A 19,813-nucleotide genomic window follows, 5' to 3' on the forward strand; every position below is an offset into this window, starting at 1 on the left:
ATATATATATATATGTTTTTAACTACGTAAAACTTGCGATTATACAACATTCTTTGCTGTCCCATTGTCTGTGCATATAAATAGATTGTCAGGTTTGCCGACTCTTGAACATGCAACATATAATGGTCCATGGGAAAACAATCCATATTCAGATCTATACCTCATGATTCTAATGATTGCCCTTGAGCTTTGTTGATGTTGATTGCTAATCGACCATTCCCTGTGTCGCCATCGTCATTTATGTATCCCCCTGTGCCCCCGGCGTCCCCTTTGTAGTTTTGTCCCTGTGTCCCCTAATCGACCATTCCCTGTGTCGCCATCGTCATTTATGTATCCCCCTGTGCCCCCCGGCGTCCCCTTTGTAGTTTTGTCCCTGTGTCCCGGTCGTCATTTGTGTCCCGGTGTCCCAGTCTGTGATTTCTCTTTGAGTGTCCCGGGCGTCATTTATATTCCTTGTGTCCCGGTGTCCCGGTCGTCATTTATATCCCCCTGTGCCCCCCGGCATCCCCGTTCCAGTTGTTTCCCTGCGTCCCGGTCGTCATTTATATTCCCTGTGTCCCGGTCGTCCTTTGTATCCCGGTGTCCCGGTCTGTATATACATTCGTTTTTTAGTTTTGTTTTTCTCCTTTATTTTTCATTTTTTCCTTTTTTATTTTTTTTCTTTTTTAGTTTTTTTAGTTTTTTAGCTTTTCTAGTTTTTTTATTAGTTTTTAGTTTTTTTATTAGTTTTTAGTTTTTTTTTCCTTTTAGTTTTTTTGTAGTTTTACCGTTTTTTAGTTTTTTTTTACTTATGTCCTGGTCGTCATTTATACTCCCTGCGTCCCGGTCGTCATTTGTGTCCCGGTGCTTTGTTGATGGTGATTGCTAATCGAACAATCCTTTTGTACCGGTCGCTTTCTCTTTGATTGTCGTCATTTATATTCCCTATGTGCCGGTGTCCCGGTCGTCATTTGTGTCCCGATGTCCCGGTCTGTAATTTCGTCAGTTGAAAACATGACGTCAGTCAACACAGAAACATGACGTCAACTGATCCACAGACAGAGAGACAACTTATTTTTATATATATAGATAGATAATGATTTAAAATCCCAATAACTATGCCCTTGGATGCGCCTTACCTCCCTCCCCCCACAGCCCTAGGGGAAAGATCTTTAAGTTAAAAAAAATTTTCCCATTGTTTATGCATAGTATTTGTTATTGGGAAGTATGTGTACATTTTGGTATGGGGGGAGGACAAATTGTTATACTGGGAATCTTTCACGTGGAGGGAAAATCTTCAGGGGGTGAACTTGTCAGGAGAAATTATACACTGAGGGAAATTTGCCAGAATTACTGAACGAAATCCTTTTTATATGTGTTGCTTTCTCTTTTCCTTTTCAACTTTAGGCATGTAGTTGTTAAGGGTAATTGTCAAGGGTGAATTTTTATCGGGATTGAATTTTCTAGAGACCATTTTCATGGGGAGGGGGATTCCTCTATGGAGGTGGGGGTCAGATATCCTGTCATTATTAAGAAAAGATCAGAAGTTCAATAAAAAAAACAATTTTTTTTCACTAATAGTAAAGAGCATCATTAAAACTAAAAACGAACAGAAATTATTACGTGTATGAACAGGATTGCTCCCCTCCCCCTCAACACCTCACGCTTTATGGTAAAGTTTGACGGTTTTCCCAACTTCCCAAGATGGACTCTTGAAACACAAGGATCGTTTAATTAGAATGCTAAGAAGGTTTTTTAAAAAGTACTAAAAATTTTTGGCGTAAAGAGTGAGGTGTTGAGGAGGGGCCAATCCCCTTCTGAACTTAATAATTTCTGTTTCTTTTTGTTTTAAGTTTTAATTCTGCTCCTTACTTTCATTAGAAAAAATCGTTTTTTTCCACAGTCCGATTACATCAAAACTTCAAGATCGCAATTTGAATCAAAATGGTCAAAAATTCCAGAAACGTGCTTCTGTATGTGAGATGGTCCGTGCATCCATGCTCCAAGTAATAACAAAAATATGTTTAATACAAGATTTTGAATTGTCATTCTTAATTGAAGGATTGAAAATTTTATATCTTTTCAAAAGCAGAGCTTTATCATATCCTTATACAAATCTCTGGTTTCAGTCTACTATAACGTGCCTCCCACCAACCCCAAATTTTGATGCACTGGTCATTAAAAAACATTATTATTAAACTTTATTATAGTGGATGATCTAACAGCTCCTAAATGATAACAGTTAAATTTGGGTAGCAATAAATATATTAAAATAATATTCTTTTCACATTCTAACTTAAATTGCTCATAAAAACTACAAGCCTGAAAAAAATTACACAATTTAAGAAAAAGGGAGAAAACACTTCTAAAAGAAAGAAGGCCTTGATAAAAACTATGGCATTATATGAAGCATTTCAAAGAACTCTTTAAAAGAGGTTTTATGTTCCTTTTGGCAAAAACATAAGATGAAATATTTGTTACCCCAAATATTTGGTAAACTATGCTAGTGTTTGCCAAAAACTATTTTTTTGGCATGAAATGACCGAAGTGTTATCAAATGTAAACTCTGAGAGAGGCTACTGAGAGGCAATTACTGACAAGCTTCATTTTAAAAGTTCTAAGCTGATTGGTGAGTTTTTGGGGCCAAGTTTTCCAATCACTCCTGAGAGATCCTTCCGTTTACTTTAAATAGGGGATCTCACTTCTAAAGCCCATTTGGAACAATATATTTTGGCTTACACACTAATATGGTTGGAAAAGGGAAAATGCGCCCTTTTTATTACAAAATTATTTTTAATTTTGGCGCTCACACGAATAAGATACGTTTGTATGAACTTACACGAAAAAGAATTACAGAAACAAATTACAAAGGCAAACGATTACACGAAAAGATACGTTTACATGAATCTATTTCACTGCTAAACACATTTTTTTGTGCAAGTACACTGTGGGTTAATAATTGAAGGATTCTGTAATATAGTTACTTTCTAAATTTATTCATTTCGATAAATTCATTTATAATTCTTGTTCCCTTTTGTTTATAACGTAAAATTTTATTTTTTATAATTTAGCCGAAAGGCTGAATCAAAAGTTTCCGGGTTAACGAACTAGAAAGTACGAACCAAGGGCAAAAGAATGCCGCCATTAAAATTGTAAGAATAAAAATCAATTCCGTAGTCATTATTCCAACTGAGATTAGTCATATCATAAACGATAAAAATTAGATTAACTCAATAAACAAAATAATTATTAACAAAATCAAAGTTACATTAAAAAATAGCATTAAAAAAGGAAGTAAAAAAACGAACAACGAACAAAAAAAAATGAAATAAAAATACCAACAATTGAAGAGTTTTGAAGAGAATTTCAGTTCTAGTGTTCAGTTTAAGTGTTTTCAAAGGATATTGAAAATGAAATTTTTATGAGTGTGACTGAGTCAGAGAGACAGAGAGCGAGAGAAAGAGAGAGAGGGGGGAGGACAAGAGAAGGACAGGGAAAGAGAGTTTTAGAGAGAGAAAGAGAGACCATATCAATGCAGTTTGTTTTTTTCCAGATTTTTCCTTTGCTACAAAAACTGTATGACTCACTTTTATATGCTGATATAAAATAGTTTTCTTTGTTACTTTTTTCTGCCAGAACTTGGTAATCATCTTTTAATGCTGATTGGTCGTTATTCTACCAACCACTTTATTCTGCTTGTTCCAATTCTCTATAACTAAAAACTAAGCTTGTTCAGATAAAATTTTTGTATTTTTTTCACTTGGCTTTTCTTATTCTTGTTTCCTTTGTGTGCACTTTACTTTAAATATGCAACTTCAGTATTAACTATGCTTCACTTTAACTACTCAGGATGTATTTGTATTGTAATTTCACTGAGCTTATTCAAAGTGTACTACCTTTTGCCTCTTTTATTGTTTCTTCCAGTTTTTTTTTATATATATTTTTGATAGTCTAACACAAATAGACCATGTACAAGTAAACTTAAAGTGTCTGAAAGAATTTCAGTATGGAAAAAGAACTAAAATGACTTTTAATTTTATAGTCTATAATTTTTCTTCTTTATTTTACAGAAAGAAGCGGGAGCAACAGTTGTGGTTCAGCCCCGGGAAAGCCTTGTTTTTCCTGCGGCTGATTATTTCAGCAACATTGTCAAAAAAGCCATCTCAAAAGAAGAGCATGTTACTACAGTTATTTTCGATCTAGCCTATGTGAATAGATTAGATTTTGCTACAGCAAAGGTAAGATTATTTTTTTGAAAATAAAATGAAATGAATCACAAAATTGGAACATAAAAAGGCAATCTAACGAGCTATGATAAAAAGAGACAAAATCGTGCGAAATAAGACACGAGATTATAGGAAATAAAGTTACTTAAAGGAAGAAAAATATAATTTTGATTTTTAATTGCAGAATCAAAACAGAAGCTTCTGCTCAAACAGAAGAAAAAAAAATCAGAAACCAAAAACAAAATAAAAGTAAGAAGAAAACTATATTAAGAAAAAGAGGATGTTCTGATAAAAACAGAAATACTCTTCGATTTCAGTGGAGGTCCTCCGCACTTGCAAGCACTGAAGGACAAAAAAAAATTCAGATTTAAAACATTATAAACTTATTCAAAGTATTTAGAAAGAAATCTTATTCAAACATTTTAGTAAATCAATTTTGGGTATGAAATCTGGATATTTTATTTTATTCTTTTGTATTTTTTCTAGAATTATCTATGATTGTTAACACATATATCAAAACCTGCTAGCTATTGTCGATAGATATGAAAAATTTAAATGAAATATAATCTCTTTATAAACAAAAAATCCCAAAGCGATTTGAATCTGTTGCACCTTTTGATGTTTTGTGGATGTTGAACCTTTTGTTAATGTTGCTCTTTTTTGCTGATGAACATGAAACAAAATTATTAAAGTCAAAAAAATTGTTTGAGGCTTAAAGCTTTGAGAGAGAGAGTGAGGTTGGAGGAGAGGCTCTAGGAAAACTATAAAAAAATGGGGTCAACCTGAAACAAATTGATATATGAATGATTCTTTCACTACCTGACCAAAAAATATGTATTGATTCCGATTCCGAAAAGTTTGCTATGTAATTCATACACCCTTTTTCTGCTGATGAACAGGAAATTAAACTTTTAAAGTTAAAAGAAATGTCTGTGGCTGAAAGCTTGGCAAAGCCGTTCAAAAATTCGGTCTTCATCTTCAATACCATCGTCTTCAAGGTTTCAAGCACCAACTGTTTGGCGGTTAAAACAGCTTGTTCATTTACAATTGCTACAAGCACAGGTACATTTTAAGCCATTCTTTTTGCAAGAACATCGTAGCGTCAAACAATCGCTCTTGTAATTACAGTGAAACACTAAGAGAAGTGAAGGTAGTACCGGTGATCTATCTGAATGCGCAGGTCGTAATTCTTCTTTCCGCAAAATCCAGCCATACTCTAAAGGATCAAGTTGACGCTCAATATATTTCACGCTTATGCTTGGAAGTATGCTCCAAGCAAACGTTACTTGCAAAAATCGCTTGTTGGTGGGTGCGTTTTTGCCTCTACGTATTTCCCGGATCTTCCAACTTTTTCATAGAATTTCCTGTAGCGGATCTGGTCAAGACTTTTTTAATTTTCTGCAGCTTAAAACATGATAAGAATGGCCTTCTCTCCAGCTTTTCTAATGTCGTCTTTTGTAGAAGGTGAATCTAGGAATAGCCCGGTGATATCCCGGAAGTTTTTCTTCTTTTTTGCGTGGTTCAGTGGTGTAAATTTTCCTACTCCATATATTTTCCCATTCGAGAGAGGCATGGAGAAAAATACTTTTTTCGCAAAGGGTGTCACCAAGTTTCAGTTTAGCTGCCAATATATCCCACAGTTAACCTTCATTTTTCTGTGACCTGGACTCGGAATTGTAAAATATAAGTTTACAGTCTTGCTTTCAGTAAAAGGACATGTAAGTCCGTATCTTCATCTATTAAGACAGAGGGATGGCATTCTGTTGATTTGACCGCTGACCTCACAATCGGCAGGTCAGTACTGGCTGGCGATTTGTAAATTTAACATCCCAAATCATTAAGGTAAGCGGGCAGCATGCTGATGATTACCTGCCTGTTTTCTGTGTTGCACAGGAAATCCTCTGTTTTAACTAAAACAAGGCATTTGCAACTGAATGCTGTTCCTAAGACAGTCTTTAAACCTGATCCTCCTCAAATTTGTTACTTCTCTGTTTCAGGGTCCAGATAAATATCCGTCAAAGGCTATGGAAGTGAAAGCATATCTTTGCTTCACATAGCTATTACAATTTGTATTGTATCGGATTAATGACGCTTCTTGACTACTAAGGTCCCTGCGTCGGCCCTGCAGTGCATTCCTGCAGCATGGTTCGATCTCTGGGTCCCGTATTACCAAGATAAGGTCAAATCCACTGCGCCACCACAAGACAGCTATTGCAATTAATTACATACTGAGGTTCATCCAAACTTATAAGCGCATAATCTGTCTTTGGTTGCAGGCCTTATTTTTAGTTAGCATCTTTGCCCACGAAAAAAATTTCCAGGAAGAACGTCAGAGTCTGTGACACGTAGTTCAAATTTTTCTTGAGATTTTCAAGTCGTTCGTCGTAACCTACTTAGTCATATTTTGAGTGATAAATTTTATGTCGCTCTTCAGCAACTCAGCAGTCGCATCAATAATATTCATCTTCTCCTAGGTTTTGTCGCTATCATTTGGTTGTGGGTAACAGCTCCGCAGCATAGTAAGGCCGTGGGCCTTAATGTGACAACACTACCCTTACCGTTGGTCTCTGCAATCACTACTCCATCGCCAAAGCTCTCGTTGACGAGCTTCTTCATGTAAAATGGGCTATACACAAGCTCTTGCGAATCACCGAGAAACTCACTCATCATAGCCTATTGACCAAATCACGAACTCTTGACTGTTCTTCATCATTTGCAAAGAACCGAATCGCCTCTTCAAATGCTTGGTTTTAATTTATGTTACTTTTCAAACTCTCTTTTTTTCGAGTCTGTCATTCGGATTTCCTGCATATTTCAAAGGGAGGTTGTTGCCAGATGCAAATTTGGAGTAACATATTTTTTGGCATACAACATCTCCTGCATGCAGATCTAAATTTGCTGCTAGTATTCGTCCATGGCCTTTCTCAGACCAGTGATCATTTCACTTTTGATAAAGTTTCACCAATGTTTCACTGAACTCTGTCGTGCGGATGCGAAAGCTGTTTTCCTTCTTGTGAGTATTTACAAAAACCACACTGCTCGAACAAAATAAACAATCGGTTTTAAATTTTTTTTGCTTTTCATTTTGAATTGATTTTTTGCTTTCAAATTTTTCATTTTGCTTGACTAAGAATCGCCAGTGCTGGTCAACTGGCCTTTCATTTGTGTAAGAACTTTGTCATGACTTGTGGAAATATCCCCCACAACATCACTTCGTTTTCGCTTCTTACTTGATTCTTGGTTCTCGCTCCTACTTCAGTCACAACAACTTTCTCGTCCGCTTCGAGTATTTCTTTTTTACAGATTAAACAAAACATAATTCTAGGCTCGAATTCTACCTCATAAAGCGACGTAACAATTCATTTTAAGTGAAAGAATGTCAGAATAATTTTGAAATTTTTGGTATTTTTCTAGTCTGAATCAAAAAGTTGAAATTATCACTCAGACACCATAAATATTTTTGCAGTTACATAATAACTTTAGCGATTCTGTAATTATTTGTTAATTCTTGTACCTCAAATCTTCTTCTATATCTACTGCAAGTCTTTACCAGCATTAGTTAGAAAGTAGAATTTTCAGACACACAATTGGAGACACAAAAATTCTTCGAAACTCGTGGAAGGTGGCTATTTTCGAAAAAATCAGACTCTTATGTACCTCAAATTTGTTTCAGAGACTACCTCACCCTCTCCATTCTAAATCCGGGTTACTGTAATGTTCTGATGCATTAAGGATGTTAAGTCAAATCCCTAAACCATTTCCTAAATTCTGAATTGTCTTTTCAGGACGGCATTCATTGCATTAATAAATTCACCCTCAACCTAAGAAAACCTCAAATTTGTGAAAGAGCTAATGCAGCAAACTTTTCGGATTGGGAATCAGCACATATTTTTTAGTCGGATAGTGTAAAATCATTTGTATAGCAATTTGTTTGAGTTTGACCCCCTTTTTTCACAATTGTCCTAGAACCTCTCCCACAACCTCAGTCTCTCTAAAAGCTTTAATCCTCAAACAATCCATTTGACTTTAATCATTTAGTTTCATGTTCATTAGCAAAAAAAGAGCGTAGAAATTACATATCTTTTTTTTTTACATAGAAATTACATAACATTTTTTGCCTCAACCTCCAATTCAACCTTAAAAAACTCAAATTTTTGAGATAGCTAAATAACATTTTTTGCCTCAACCTCAAATTCAACCTTAAAAAACTCAAATTTGTGAAATAGCTAAAGCGATGAACTTTTCGGATTCGTGATCAGCACATATTTTGTAGTCAAATAGTTAAGGAATCATTCGTATAGCAATTTGTTTGAGGTCCAACCACATTTTTACTAGAAAATTAGTTTAATTAGTATCACTAATTTAAGCTACATGGGAGAATCTTTCCATGAAGAAATTTCTAGTGGATGAAGGGCAGTTTTCATGGATGGGGAGCTGGATTTCCCGAAATTAGTTAAAGAAACGATCAGCAATTAAATAAAAAGCAATTTTTTTCAACTGAAAGTAAGAAGCAATGTTAAAACTTAAAAGGAACGGAAAATATTTCGTGTAAGAGGGGGGTTGCCTCTCCTCAATAGCTCACTCTAACGCTAAAATTTCTCCACTAGCTCTTAAAAGAGTCTATTATTTTAATCAAATAGCCTGGGTGATTCAGGAGTCATTAATAGACAACTGGAACAAAAATCAAACTTAGGCTACTATAAGTCATTATAAGTTTAAAATAAAGTGAAATTAATACGTAAATTTTGATTTAATTATTCATGTACGGTGAGCCAAATTCAAAACTTACACTAATTCAAAAACGTTCAGAAATTAAAAAAGAACAAGTTTTTTTTTTTTTAACTGAAAGCAAGGAGTGACATTAAACTTAAAACAAACAGAAATTATTCCGTATATGAAAGGAGCTGTCTCCTCCTCAACGTCTCGCTCTCTACGGGACATTTTTTCATTGTTTTAAAAAGTAGAGTTGTGAAATAGAGTCAAAATTTATTGTAAAGAGCGGGGCGTTGAGGAGGCATAAGCCCCTTTCATATACGAAAAAGTTTCTGTTCGTTTTAAGTTCGCTCCTTACTTTCAGTTAATTAACTTGTTTTTATTTAATTTTATGTAGATGCAGTTCTGCATATATGGGTTAGTATATGAATCAAAAACACAAGAAATTGGATGTTATCAGCACTCACTATGCGTTTAATTACAAATAAGAGAATTTGGAGCTATATTGGAGTTTTGATTTTAAAATTGGAAGTAAAAATTGAAACAATTAAAGGATTCCTGGATCTCATCCCTCCAACCTATTTAATTCTAAGACCAAACATTAACTGATTTGACCTATCTAGCTACAGTGAGAATATTTCTCTTTTTCGATGATTTCTTTTCTTTTTTTTTCAATGAAAAGAATTCTTGTTTTCAATGATTTCTTGTTTTTCAGCGATTCCTTTTCTGCTATATTTGCAGATGTAGTAGGTGCACTCATATAATTTTTTGAAAGTTTTAAAACAGGAAAATCTTATATGGAACTGATAAAATTTAGGAAGTAAAATAACTATCAAGGGAAACAGTTTGACCTGAGCAAATGTGACAAAACAATAAGTAATCGATTTTCGCAATTATACTATTAACTAGGCTCAACTATTTACTTGATAAGGTTTCAAAGGTGGTTTATTTTTATAAGTATGAATGTTGAACATATTAAGAAATGTAATAGACCCGTTTTTCACTTTATTTTCATATTAAAATCGAGGATGGACTAATTAAAAAAAAAATTCTCTGCTCAAAGCATTGAATGAAGTTGAATCTTGGAACGAGAAACAGTTTCAAAGTTATAAAAATTGTTTCTCCATATTATTTTGGGGGAGCGGTAAAGAAGGGAAACAAAACCCCCTCTACCCCGTCAAAGACACCACTGATATTTTCCTCAATCATTTGAATCAGACACGTTTCAAGGTCACAGACATTCTCTTTCAGTACCATGACTCCCAAAAATAATGATAACGTTTTCTTAATGACAAACAAAAATAGATAACAAAGGTAATTAATGAAAATTTGTGAGATGAACATAAATCGTGATGACACCAAAACATCGAGGAGACTATTTAATGTTAAAATACTATAAAACTTTCATGTTACATGTCAGTTTGAGTCCATTACTTATAATTTATATTTGTGACCACATGTGTGCTTTGTTTGTATTCTAGTATGTACTTTATAGTACTTTGTATTTTAGTTATATTTAGTGCTTTATATTGTTATTTGTATGATTTTCCATCTTTCTATTCATTTTTTTCAAGCATTATGGTAACTTTTAACAGTTTTTTTTTTCAACCTATGATTATCTCTTCCAGACTCTAAAAGGCCTGTCTGACAACTTTGCGAGTTCAAACATTGAGGTATTAGCTATAAACGTGATGCCAAAAGCATTAGAAGTCTTAGAAGGAATTCAACCAAAGAATATGAATATAACAATCAGTTAACACAAAGGATTGTTAATTAATTGTTTTATTTCACTTGTAAAGTGAAGAACTGCAAATGACGTATATTTTTAAGTGTTTCGATGTTTGTGATTTAGCTTTACCGAATTGTTTGTTTGGTAAAATAATTTTACCTTTGTTTTTTACTTTCACTTTTTGTCATAATCAACGCAATAGCGATTAAATACAAAATAAATGACTTCCTTTTTCCTTCAGGTCCTATTGAACGAATGGATATATATATTATATATATATATATATATATATATATATATATATATATATATATATATATATATATATATATATATATATATATATATATATATTTAAATATTTCACATTTCGCTCTCTATTGAAATATTTAATAAATTTGTTTTTGCAACACTTCCGTTTTTGTTTGAATTAATACGACGAATTAGTATGATTGATATCCAACTAGTCACTTTTTGAAGCATTTTTTTTTTTTTTTTGTTTTGACTTGTTATCGTATTGAATTGTGTTTATGTTAATAATAGTAATGAAAAAAAACTTATCTGTAGATGGATCCGTCAATAGGTGACCCTCAAGGATATTGGAGGATAAAAAGTTGCTTAAAATGTACTAGGAGTAATACAGAAAAGGTAAAATATAAAAAAAAAATACTTAAGGATTGTTCACATTCGTTTAGTAAGGTGTCGTAAGGCAAACTGCACTAAAAAACCGTTCGACGGCGACATTGAAGAAAGGAAAAGAAAGCAAAAATATTACTATCAATTTTAGACTTATTCTTCCGACATATTTCGAATATTTTCAACACTGATAAGACTTTGTGTTCTCCACTCCTATTTGATTTTGTTTTCATCCCATTATAATCTCTAATACTCTCAAACAAAGGGTTGAAGAGATTCAGGCCGTAGTGACTAAGGTAATTGAAACATATTGAAAAATTTCTGAATTTTTTTGAAAATGTCATCATCAAAGGGAAATCGAGTTTCTATCTGCACTACAGCTTCAATGTGAAAAGATTGTTTAGCTCTGAGGATATTTTCAACTGTTTCATGGGGCACACCAGGAACTGATCTAGCGTCAAAAGAGTGTCCTCCTCAGTTGGACCCAAATAAATGTTTTTGAGGGGACGGTAAACACTTGGGTCATTCACATTAAGCTGGAATACCTTCGTTGAGTTCACATTGTCCTTTTTTGTGAAGGTTAAAGACAGTTCCTTGGTAAGAGATTCAGTCTGTAGTTTCATGCGATAAAATAGCGGTTTGTCAGCTTGAAAAGATACATTATGTTCAGGAAGCAATCCCTTTGCAAAGGTAACACATTCATGCCTGTGCTTCATGACTGGGTTCAGATTTCTGTTTACAAGCTCATTGAGCTTTGTTGGATCATCAACTTATAGAAGTCACCAAGGCACCAAGAGCACCTTATTGCTCCGAAATTCTATCCGAAGCAGCTTTGACTGAAAGTCACCAAGTCAGCTCAGCCTGCCAAATCTTATGCATGTCAACTTTGTTGAAAGTTTTAAATTTTGGGAAAGCATGTTGATTCTTGTGACTATATTTGAAGTGACTATACATGGAGCGACAGACATCTTTTTGATAATTTTGGTAGTTTCTTTTATTAATATGAAGCAAGATAATGAGCAATACAGCAAGAGAATTTCACTATGACTAACCAGGCAAACACCTCTTTTGTCATCAACGTCACGCATTGGTTGGCTCCAGTCATGAAATTTGCATTGTTAGATCAAAATCCTATGAAATTAGCAGGGGGAAGCTTTCGTGTTTCCATTATGCACTTCTTCAGCTTCTTAAATTTAACCCCGGCTGAAGAGTCGGGACATTCGAGACCTTCGACTACAGAAACTTCAACTGGGATGTCATCATTGCAAGTAAAACATTGCTACAATTACAAGAAGCTTCTTAGAAGACACATTAGTGAATTCATCAATAATAACAGAAAAGCAGTGATTCTGTAAGATTTTAATCAAACGATCTTCACAGAAACTTAGTTCTGATCGTATAATGTTATCGGCTTTCTGTTTCGTGACTATAACCACGACTGTATTCTGCACTATTTCCTTTAAAGTTGAAGTTCCAAGTTTAATTTATTTCTATAAAATAACAATAACAAAAGCAATATCCCAAAAGGACTCAATGGCCTGTTATTTGGGAAACCACATAGAATAAATAAATAATGTTAAAATTCGGCATAAGAAAACTAAACACCGTCTAAATATACATTTATAATGAAAAGAAATTATGTCACCGATTCTTCCCACGAAAGAGCGAACCTTCATCACCCGACAACAAAAAAACAATTTAAATTCTCTACGTCATCGGGGATCCAACGCCAACAGAAAAACAACACAAAAAAAATTAAACCGTAAAAAAAATAAAAATTATTTAATATTTACCTTTAATAAGAAACTTTTGATGTGTCTTTTAAAAGCGCCAAGTGTTCTTGACTGTCGGATCTCAGCAGGAATCAAGTTTCAAGCACACCCCACAGTCACGGCCAGACCGAAGTCTGAGTGAACCGAGGGAGTAGCTGGAATCATCACATCCTTCTAGTTTCCAACTGTGTACAAATTGATTTCTCCTTCTAGTTTAAGTAGTCCAGGAAAGCAACATGAGAGATCTCCCTGGAAGTATTGATATACCAACGAAAAAAGAAATATAACATAAGTATCTTTAGTATTAAGGAGGTCAAAAGGAGTGTGTGTTGTCAACTTGAGAACTCTTGTCTCTTCTTCATGAAGATGGTGAACACGAGTAAGTAAAGAAAAAAATAGACATCCACACTGTCGAACAGTAACTTATACAAGGGTAAATGAGAGAGAAATATAAAAGACGAAGGATAGTAACATATGACAAACGCTTTAATTTTTGGATGATACAAAGTTCATGGGAAACTTCCACTTTTATTACTTGAACATGCCACTTAAACGATAAATTTTCATCCAAAAGAATTCCCAGGAACAAAACATATTGATCTTGGGGGGGGGGGTGACTTTTGGAGCCTATTGGTGAAGGAAGCTCAGTAATTGTGGGGCAACTCACACCTGTACCAGAGAAAATAAGAAGGTACGACTTTTTACATTTAAAACTAGTTGATTTATGCCAAACCAATTGAGTATCTTCTCAGTCATTGCTTGAAGCCTCAGAATAAGGTATGATTTATCCAGAGCCACAACACCTAGAGTAGTGTCATCTATAACTACTATCAATTCTTCTCGAGTATGAGATGGGGACACCCACGCAGTCTGGGAGTAAAAGATATAACAAAATCTACTGCAAACATTGGTAGGGGTGTTAAAAAGTCGGTAGAGGCCGTTCACATAGATGAGGAAGTTAGTTGGCCCAATAATAGAGCCTTGGCGTGCTCTGTATTCTACTGGAACTTGTTTGTCTGTATCTTCCGTGGCGATAGATCTGTCTGTGAGGTGTGAAGAGAAACAAGAGAATGCTTCCCCGCGCACATCGTTATGAGAAAGTTTACCAGTGAGAATCTTGTGTGTAAGGCTGTCTAAAGCTTTCTTTGCGTAAAAAAAATCTCTGCAGGGATAATATTAGAATCTAAAGATTGTCGTATAAACTGAAGAAGTATATTATAAGCATATTCTGTAAAATTCTTTGTGCGAAACCCAAACTGATGCGGATGAAAAGAATTAGCTCCAAGAGATGTCACCAGCCGTTTGAGCATTTGCCTTTCAAATATCTTAGAGAACGCTGACAAAAGAGAGATTGGCTTGTAGTTCCCAGGATCCTCAAGGTCACTTCCCTTAAAGAAAGCTATTAGACGCGACAATTTAAGACGTCAGGGAATTATTCCTGGTTGAAATGACCTATTAATCAAATATCAAATTGGGGTAAAATCGATGGAAGAATATGTTTAATTATTTTAGCAGAAACTTGGTCAAATCCTGCTGAGGATTTCTTTAAAGACAAAACATTATTTCTGATTTCCTGCACAGTAGCCTCCTAAAGAGCCATTGATTTCAAGCACGAAGGGCCTTGGAACTGCTTCCAAGACTGTGACACAGAGCAATAAGAAACACTATTAGCAGTTTTTTCCCTTTCTCCGCAAAGAATTTGTTCATATGATGTCGTTCTGGCCTTCTTCTCTTATAAGTTGATCGTCTTCAATGAGAAACTTAGGAGACCTCCTGTTCTCATGGATGGCCAACTAACCTTCTTAATCATGTCCCACACCTTTTTTATATCTATACCGTAATCCCTTTGTAAAATATACTATTTTAGTTCTGCGAATAATTGATTTCAGCATATTACGGAACAAGTTAAATGCTTCTAACTTAGCATCACTCGGTGTATTGTTTTTTACTCTTTCCAAAGATTTTGCTTCCTTTTTATTAACTTGAGAACACCAGATATTAACTAGGGAGCTATGGGTGTTGATCGTTTTGATCGAGGATTCCTTAAAAGAGCTTTTAGACATGAAGTTTTCCTTAACAGTGTCATAAAACCGGGTAAATATATCGTTATAATTTTCCAACAATACTTTTTGGTAAAGAAAAGTCCTGTGAAGATGTACCAAGATCTTCTTCCAGTCTATTCAGCTTCACTTGTGAGCACCAGAATCTTAGTTTAACCTGGGGACTAATCTTTGTGGATTTTGGAGGATTTGAAACAAGGCTGCAATTGGCAATGGTTGGAAGTATCAGAAAGCATTACTTCATTCTTAATGGAGTGTAGTGATGAACAAATAATGTCAGTTAATGTTGCTGACTAGTTTGAAACCCTTGTCGGTATTTTTATACAAGGAGCCGATCCATACGAAATTAGTAAGGACAAGAGGTCAGAAGCCTGCCTAGATGACAATTCCGCCATTTCATTGATAAAGTCACCCGTTAATACAACTTCATATTTTTCAGCACCAATTTTTCTAAGAACGTCTTCTAATGTTTCCAAAAATCCAGCCGTAGAACCACTTGGAGAACAATTTTTTTTGCCAAATATTACCCTTTTATTGGGATTGATTGGGATTTCTATAAAAACTTACACAAATACCCTTTTTCATTATTTGAACATAAATCATGTCTTAGTACAGCCTGGAAATTTCCGCTTTTGCCTAGCTTAAGATCAGTATTGCATACTCCACAATTTACTCCAAAACTACAGATTCTTGTCTCAAGAAGCTTTGTCTGGTTAGTGAATCCTCCTTGCAAGAAGTTATCAAGGGTATTCAAAGTGAACCCTCCTGATTCAATGTTTGATATATGCTTTGTTTTGTTGGAGTGTTGTATCAGCTCCAATTTTCCACTTTTGCCTAGCTTGAGATCAGTATTACATACTCCAAAATATAGATTCTTTCCTCAAGAAGCTTTGTCTGGTTAGTAAATCCTCCTTGCAAAAAATTATTAAGGGTGTTCGAAGCAAATCCTTTTGATTCAATATTAGATATATGCTTTTTTGTGTCGGAGTGCTGTATAAGCTCGGATTTTCCGCTTTTGCCTAGCTTGAGATCATTGTTGTATACTCCACAATATATTCAAAAACTACAGATTCTTGCCTCAAAAAACTTTGTCTGTCTAGTGAATCCTCCTTGCAAAAAGTAATCAGGGGTACTCGAAGTGAACCCTTTTGATTCAATGTTTGGTATACACTTTGTTGTGTCGGAGTACTGTATAAGCTCCAATTTTCCACTTTTGCCTAGCTTGAGATCAGTATTGCATACTCCACAGCATACTTCAAACTACAGATTCTTGCCTCAAGAAGCTTTGCTTGGTTAGTAAATCAATATTTCAAAAAGTGATTAAGGGTTTTCGAAGCAAACCCTTCTGATTTAATGTTAAATATATGCTTTTTTTGTATTGCAGTGCTGTATAAGCTCTGATTTTAAAATTTTGCCTAGCTTGATCAATATTGCATGCTTCACAATATACTCCAGATTCTTGCCTCAAGAAATTTTGTCTGGTTAGTGAATCCCCCTTACAAAAAGTGATCAAGGGTATTTGAAGTGGACCCTTCTGATTCAACGTTTTATATATGCTTTGTTGTGTTGGATTGCCATATAAGCTCCGATTTTCCGCTTTTGCCTAACTTGAGATCAGTATTGCATACTCCACAATTTAATCCAAAATTACAGATTCTTGTCTCAAGAAGCTTTGTCTGGCTAGTGAATCCTCCTTGCAAAAAGTTATCAAGGGAATTTGAAGTGAACCCTCCTGATTCAATGTTTGATATAAGCTTTGTTTTGTTGGAGTGTTGTATCAGCTCCAATTTTCCACTTCTGCCTAGCTTGAGATCAGTATTGCATACTCCAAAATATACTCCAAACTATAGATTCTTGCCTCAAGAAGCTTTGTCTAGTTAGTAAATCCTCCTTGCAAAAAATGATAGGGTGTTCGAAGTGAATCCTTCTGATTCAATATTATATATATGCTTTTTTGCGTTGGAGTGCTGAATAAGCTCTGATTTTCAACTTTTGCCTACCTTGTGATCAAAAATGTATACTCCACAATATACTCCAGATTCTTTCCTCAAGAAGCTTTGTCTGGGTGCTCTTTGTTGAGTGCTGTATAAAATCTGATTTTTCGCTTTTGCGTAGCTTGACATCAGTATTGCATACTACACAATATTCCAGATATAAGTTCTTTTTTTATCCATCCCTCGAATTGTGGGTGACTCGTCCAGGATTCAACGAACTTATGGGACTATTGAATCTGAGTGGTGTAGGTTCAAATTTCATCTGTTCTCTTTGGAAGAGTCATAAAATCTGAGGAGCTTTAAACAAGAATTCTTCACTATTGCCATCTCTCATAACTAATCAGAAAAATATTAGGCATCTAGCATACAATCTTTGAAACTAAATAAAACTTGTCTTTCCTGCACTCTTAATGTTGGTGTGGATAGCAGTGTGGCCTTACTACATGTGGATACACTAAAACCACCATATAAATTAAATATTTTGTTAATTTTGATCATCATATCCTAGAAGACCAATCATCCCTGCTTTATGGCAAATAATACTTTTTTTTTTACTGTTTTTTGAGTAAAAATTGAGAAATAATGAAAAAGTCACCATAAATAAAGCATATGCTTATGTGTTTTGCTGCAAATCATTGGTTTGCTCAATAGTGTTCATCAGGAGCGAGTGAAACATATTCAAATATTGTTCCTATATAATGGTAATCACGGTTCCATTGCAACTGAACCACAGTGTGACTGAACCACCATGGAACTAAAACACCTTGTATCTGAACCCTCGTGCTACTGAGCCCCATTTAACCTAACCCTCGTACAACTCAACCCCCGTGCAACGTAACCCCGTTTAACACAGCCTACGCGTAACTGAACCTTCGTGCAACTGAACCACTGTGCAACTGAACTACCATGTAAATGAATCGTCGTGTAAGTAAACCCCCGTGCAACTGAACTTCTGAGCTCAGTTTTTAAGTCAAACAGTTTGTAATGATAAACTGTAAGTAAGGAGTGATGCTGCGGAATAGTAACAAACTACGAAGCAGAGTCTTGATAACAATAGATACATCAGAAGAAAGGCTTACGCGGGAAGATATTTCCATGGAGGAATTTTTTCATGGAGGAAGGGAATTTTATATGGAGTGGAAGCTGAAATCCCAGAATTATTTAAAAAACGATAAGAAATTATATAATAATTTCTTTTATATAAAAGTAAGGAGCAACATTAAGACTGAAAACGAAAAGAAATTATTACATATTACAGAAGGGTCGCCCCCTCGCTAATACCTCGCTATTTACGCTAAACCTTTTAGTACTTTTAAAACAGCTTTTTATTTTAATTAAACGGTTTTTGTGATTCAGGAGTCATTTCTGAAGAACTGGATTGACTCTGAGAATTCGGATTCTCAAAGCAAGGTATTGACGGGAGGTGGGATAACGCTCCTCATATGTATATATATATATATATATATATATATATATATATATACATATATATATATATATATATATATATATATATATATATATATATATATATATATATATACATTGTACAAGTACGAGTCAATATCATTGGGCATAACACAAGTTAGAATCTTTACATGTTCAACCTTGTTGGAATTGCTTGTTATTAAAGTCACGCTATAAATCCCTATCAAAATGATTCATGAAAAAGCTATGTTTTGTTGCCACAAAGACATAGAAAATTGGGCTTCACAAACCATTAAAGTCAGATTTATTTCTCCTTTTTTTATGCCTGTTATTGGGATTCCATTCAGCCTTTCACTGTCCATGGGTTTATGCAGTTACCCCCCCCCTAGAAAATACCGCCATCCTGGAAAATTCAACCTCGTTGAATTACCCTCCCATGAAAAATATCTTCCTAGAAAATACCTCCGCCAGCAGCTAGATGATTTTCAATCACTTTTGACTTAAAAGAAATAACTAGAACTCTCAATTTTCGATTTATTGAGCATCCTCCGAAGCTTCTATGACCATGAGAAGAAGTTGGGGGGAAGGAAGGGACATCCTTTCCCATATAGAATAAATTCTGCTCATTTTGAGGTCTAACGTTTCTCTTTACTTCAATATCAACAGCGTTTTGGTAATAAAACTACGCTGTGTAAGAGATACCCTTTGTGGCATCTCTTTCCTTCCCAAACTATTCAAAATATTATTGTTTTACAATTCCAAACATCTGCATATAAGGACTTCAAATTTCTAAAATGAGAATTTATGATTGTTTAGTAGTTAGGGAGAAAAAGAGATCCCTCAAAGGGTTTATCTTAATACCAAAACATCCCAGCTCTCAATGAACTTTCAGATAAATACAGAATTAGTTCTAAGGGAAGGTGGAGACAGAAATTGATGTAAAATTATCATGGTCGTATCAAAGAGATTTTTTGTTGGGGGGGGGGTATTTTTGGCAGGGGGATTCAAAAAACATAAAAAATATGAAATTGATATTTAATCACTCCTAACATTGGGGTAACATTCAACCCCGAAGTTAGCATAATTCTTTCCGTATAGGAAGGGGACTACCCCTTCCTCATTCCTGCCTTCGCCTCGTTGTCGTAGAAACTTCGGAGGATGCTTATTCTATCAAGAATTGAGAGTTACAGTCCTTACTTTTTAAGTCAAAGTTATTAGAAACCAGTGGTTGGGGGGGTGTATTTTCCAGGGAGACATTTTTCACGGGATGGTATTT

General features: G+C 34.7%; 1 protein-coding gene across 2 annotated transcripts in view; it reads left to right on the plus strand.

Annotated features, from left to right (window-relative positions):
- The window catches only part of LOC136025317 (sodium-independent sulfate anion transporter-like), a 75,319-nt gene extending 64,437 nt beyond the window's left edge, over positions 1-10,882 (plus strand). For both annotated transcript variants that reach the window (XM_065701223.1, XM_065701222.1), the window contains exons 9-10: positions 4,050-4,217; positions 10,547-10,882. In XM_065701223.1, coding sequence (XP_065557295.1) covers positions 4,050-4,217; positions 10,547-10,675 — 297 coding nt within the window. In that variant the 3' untranslated portion in view covers positions 10,676-10,882. The remainder of the gene's footprint in view (positions 1-4,049; positions 4,218-10,546) is intronic.
- The last annotated feature ends 8,931 nt before the right edge of the window (positions 10,883-19,813 follow it).

The sequence above is a fragment of the Artemia franciscana genome, chromosome 3 (genome assembly GCF_032884065.1).
Source record: "Artemia franciscana chromosome 3, ASM3288406v1, whole genome shotgun sequence".
Lineage (NCBI taxonomy): Eukaryota > Metazoa > Arthropoda > Branchiopoda > Anostraca > Artemiidae > Artemia > Artemia franciscana.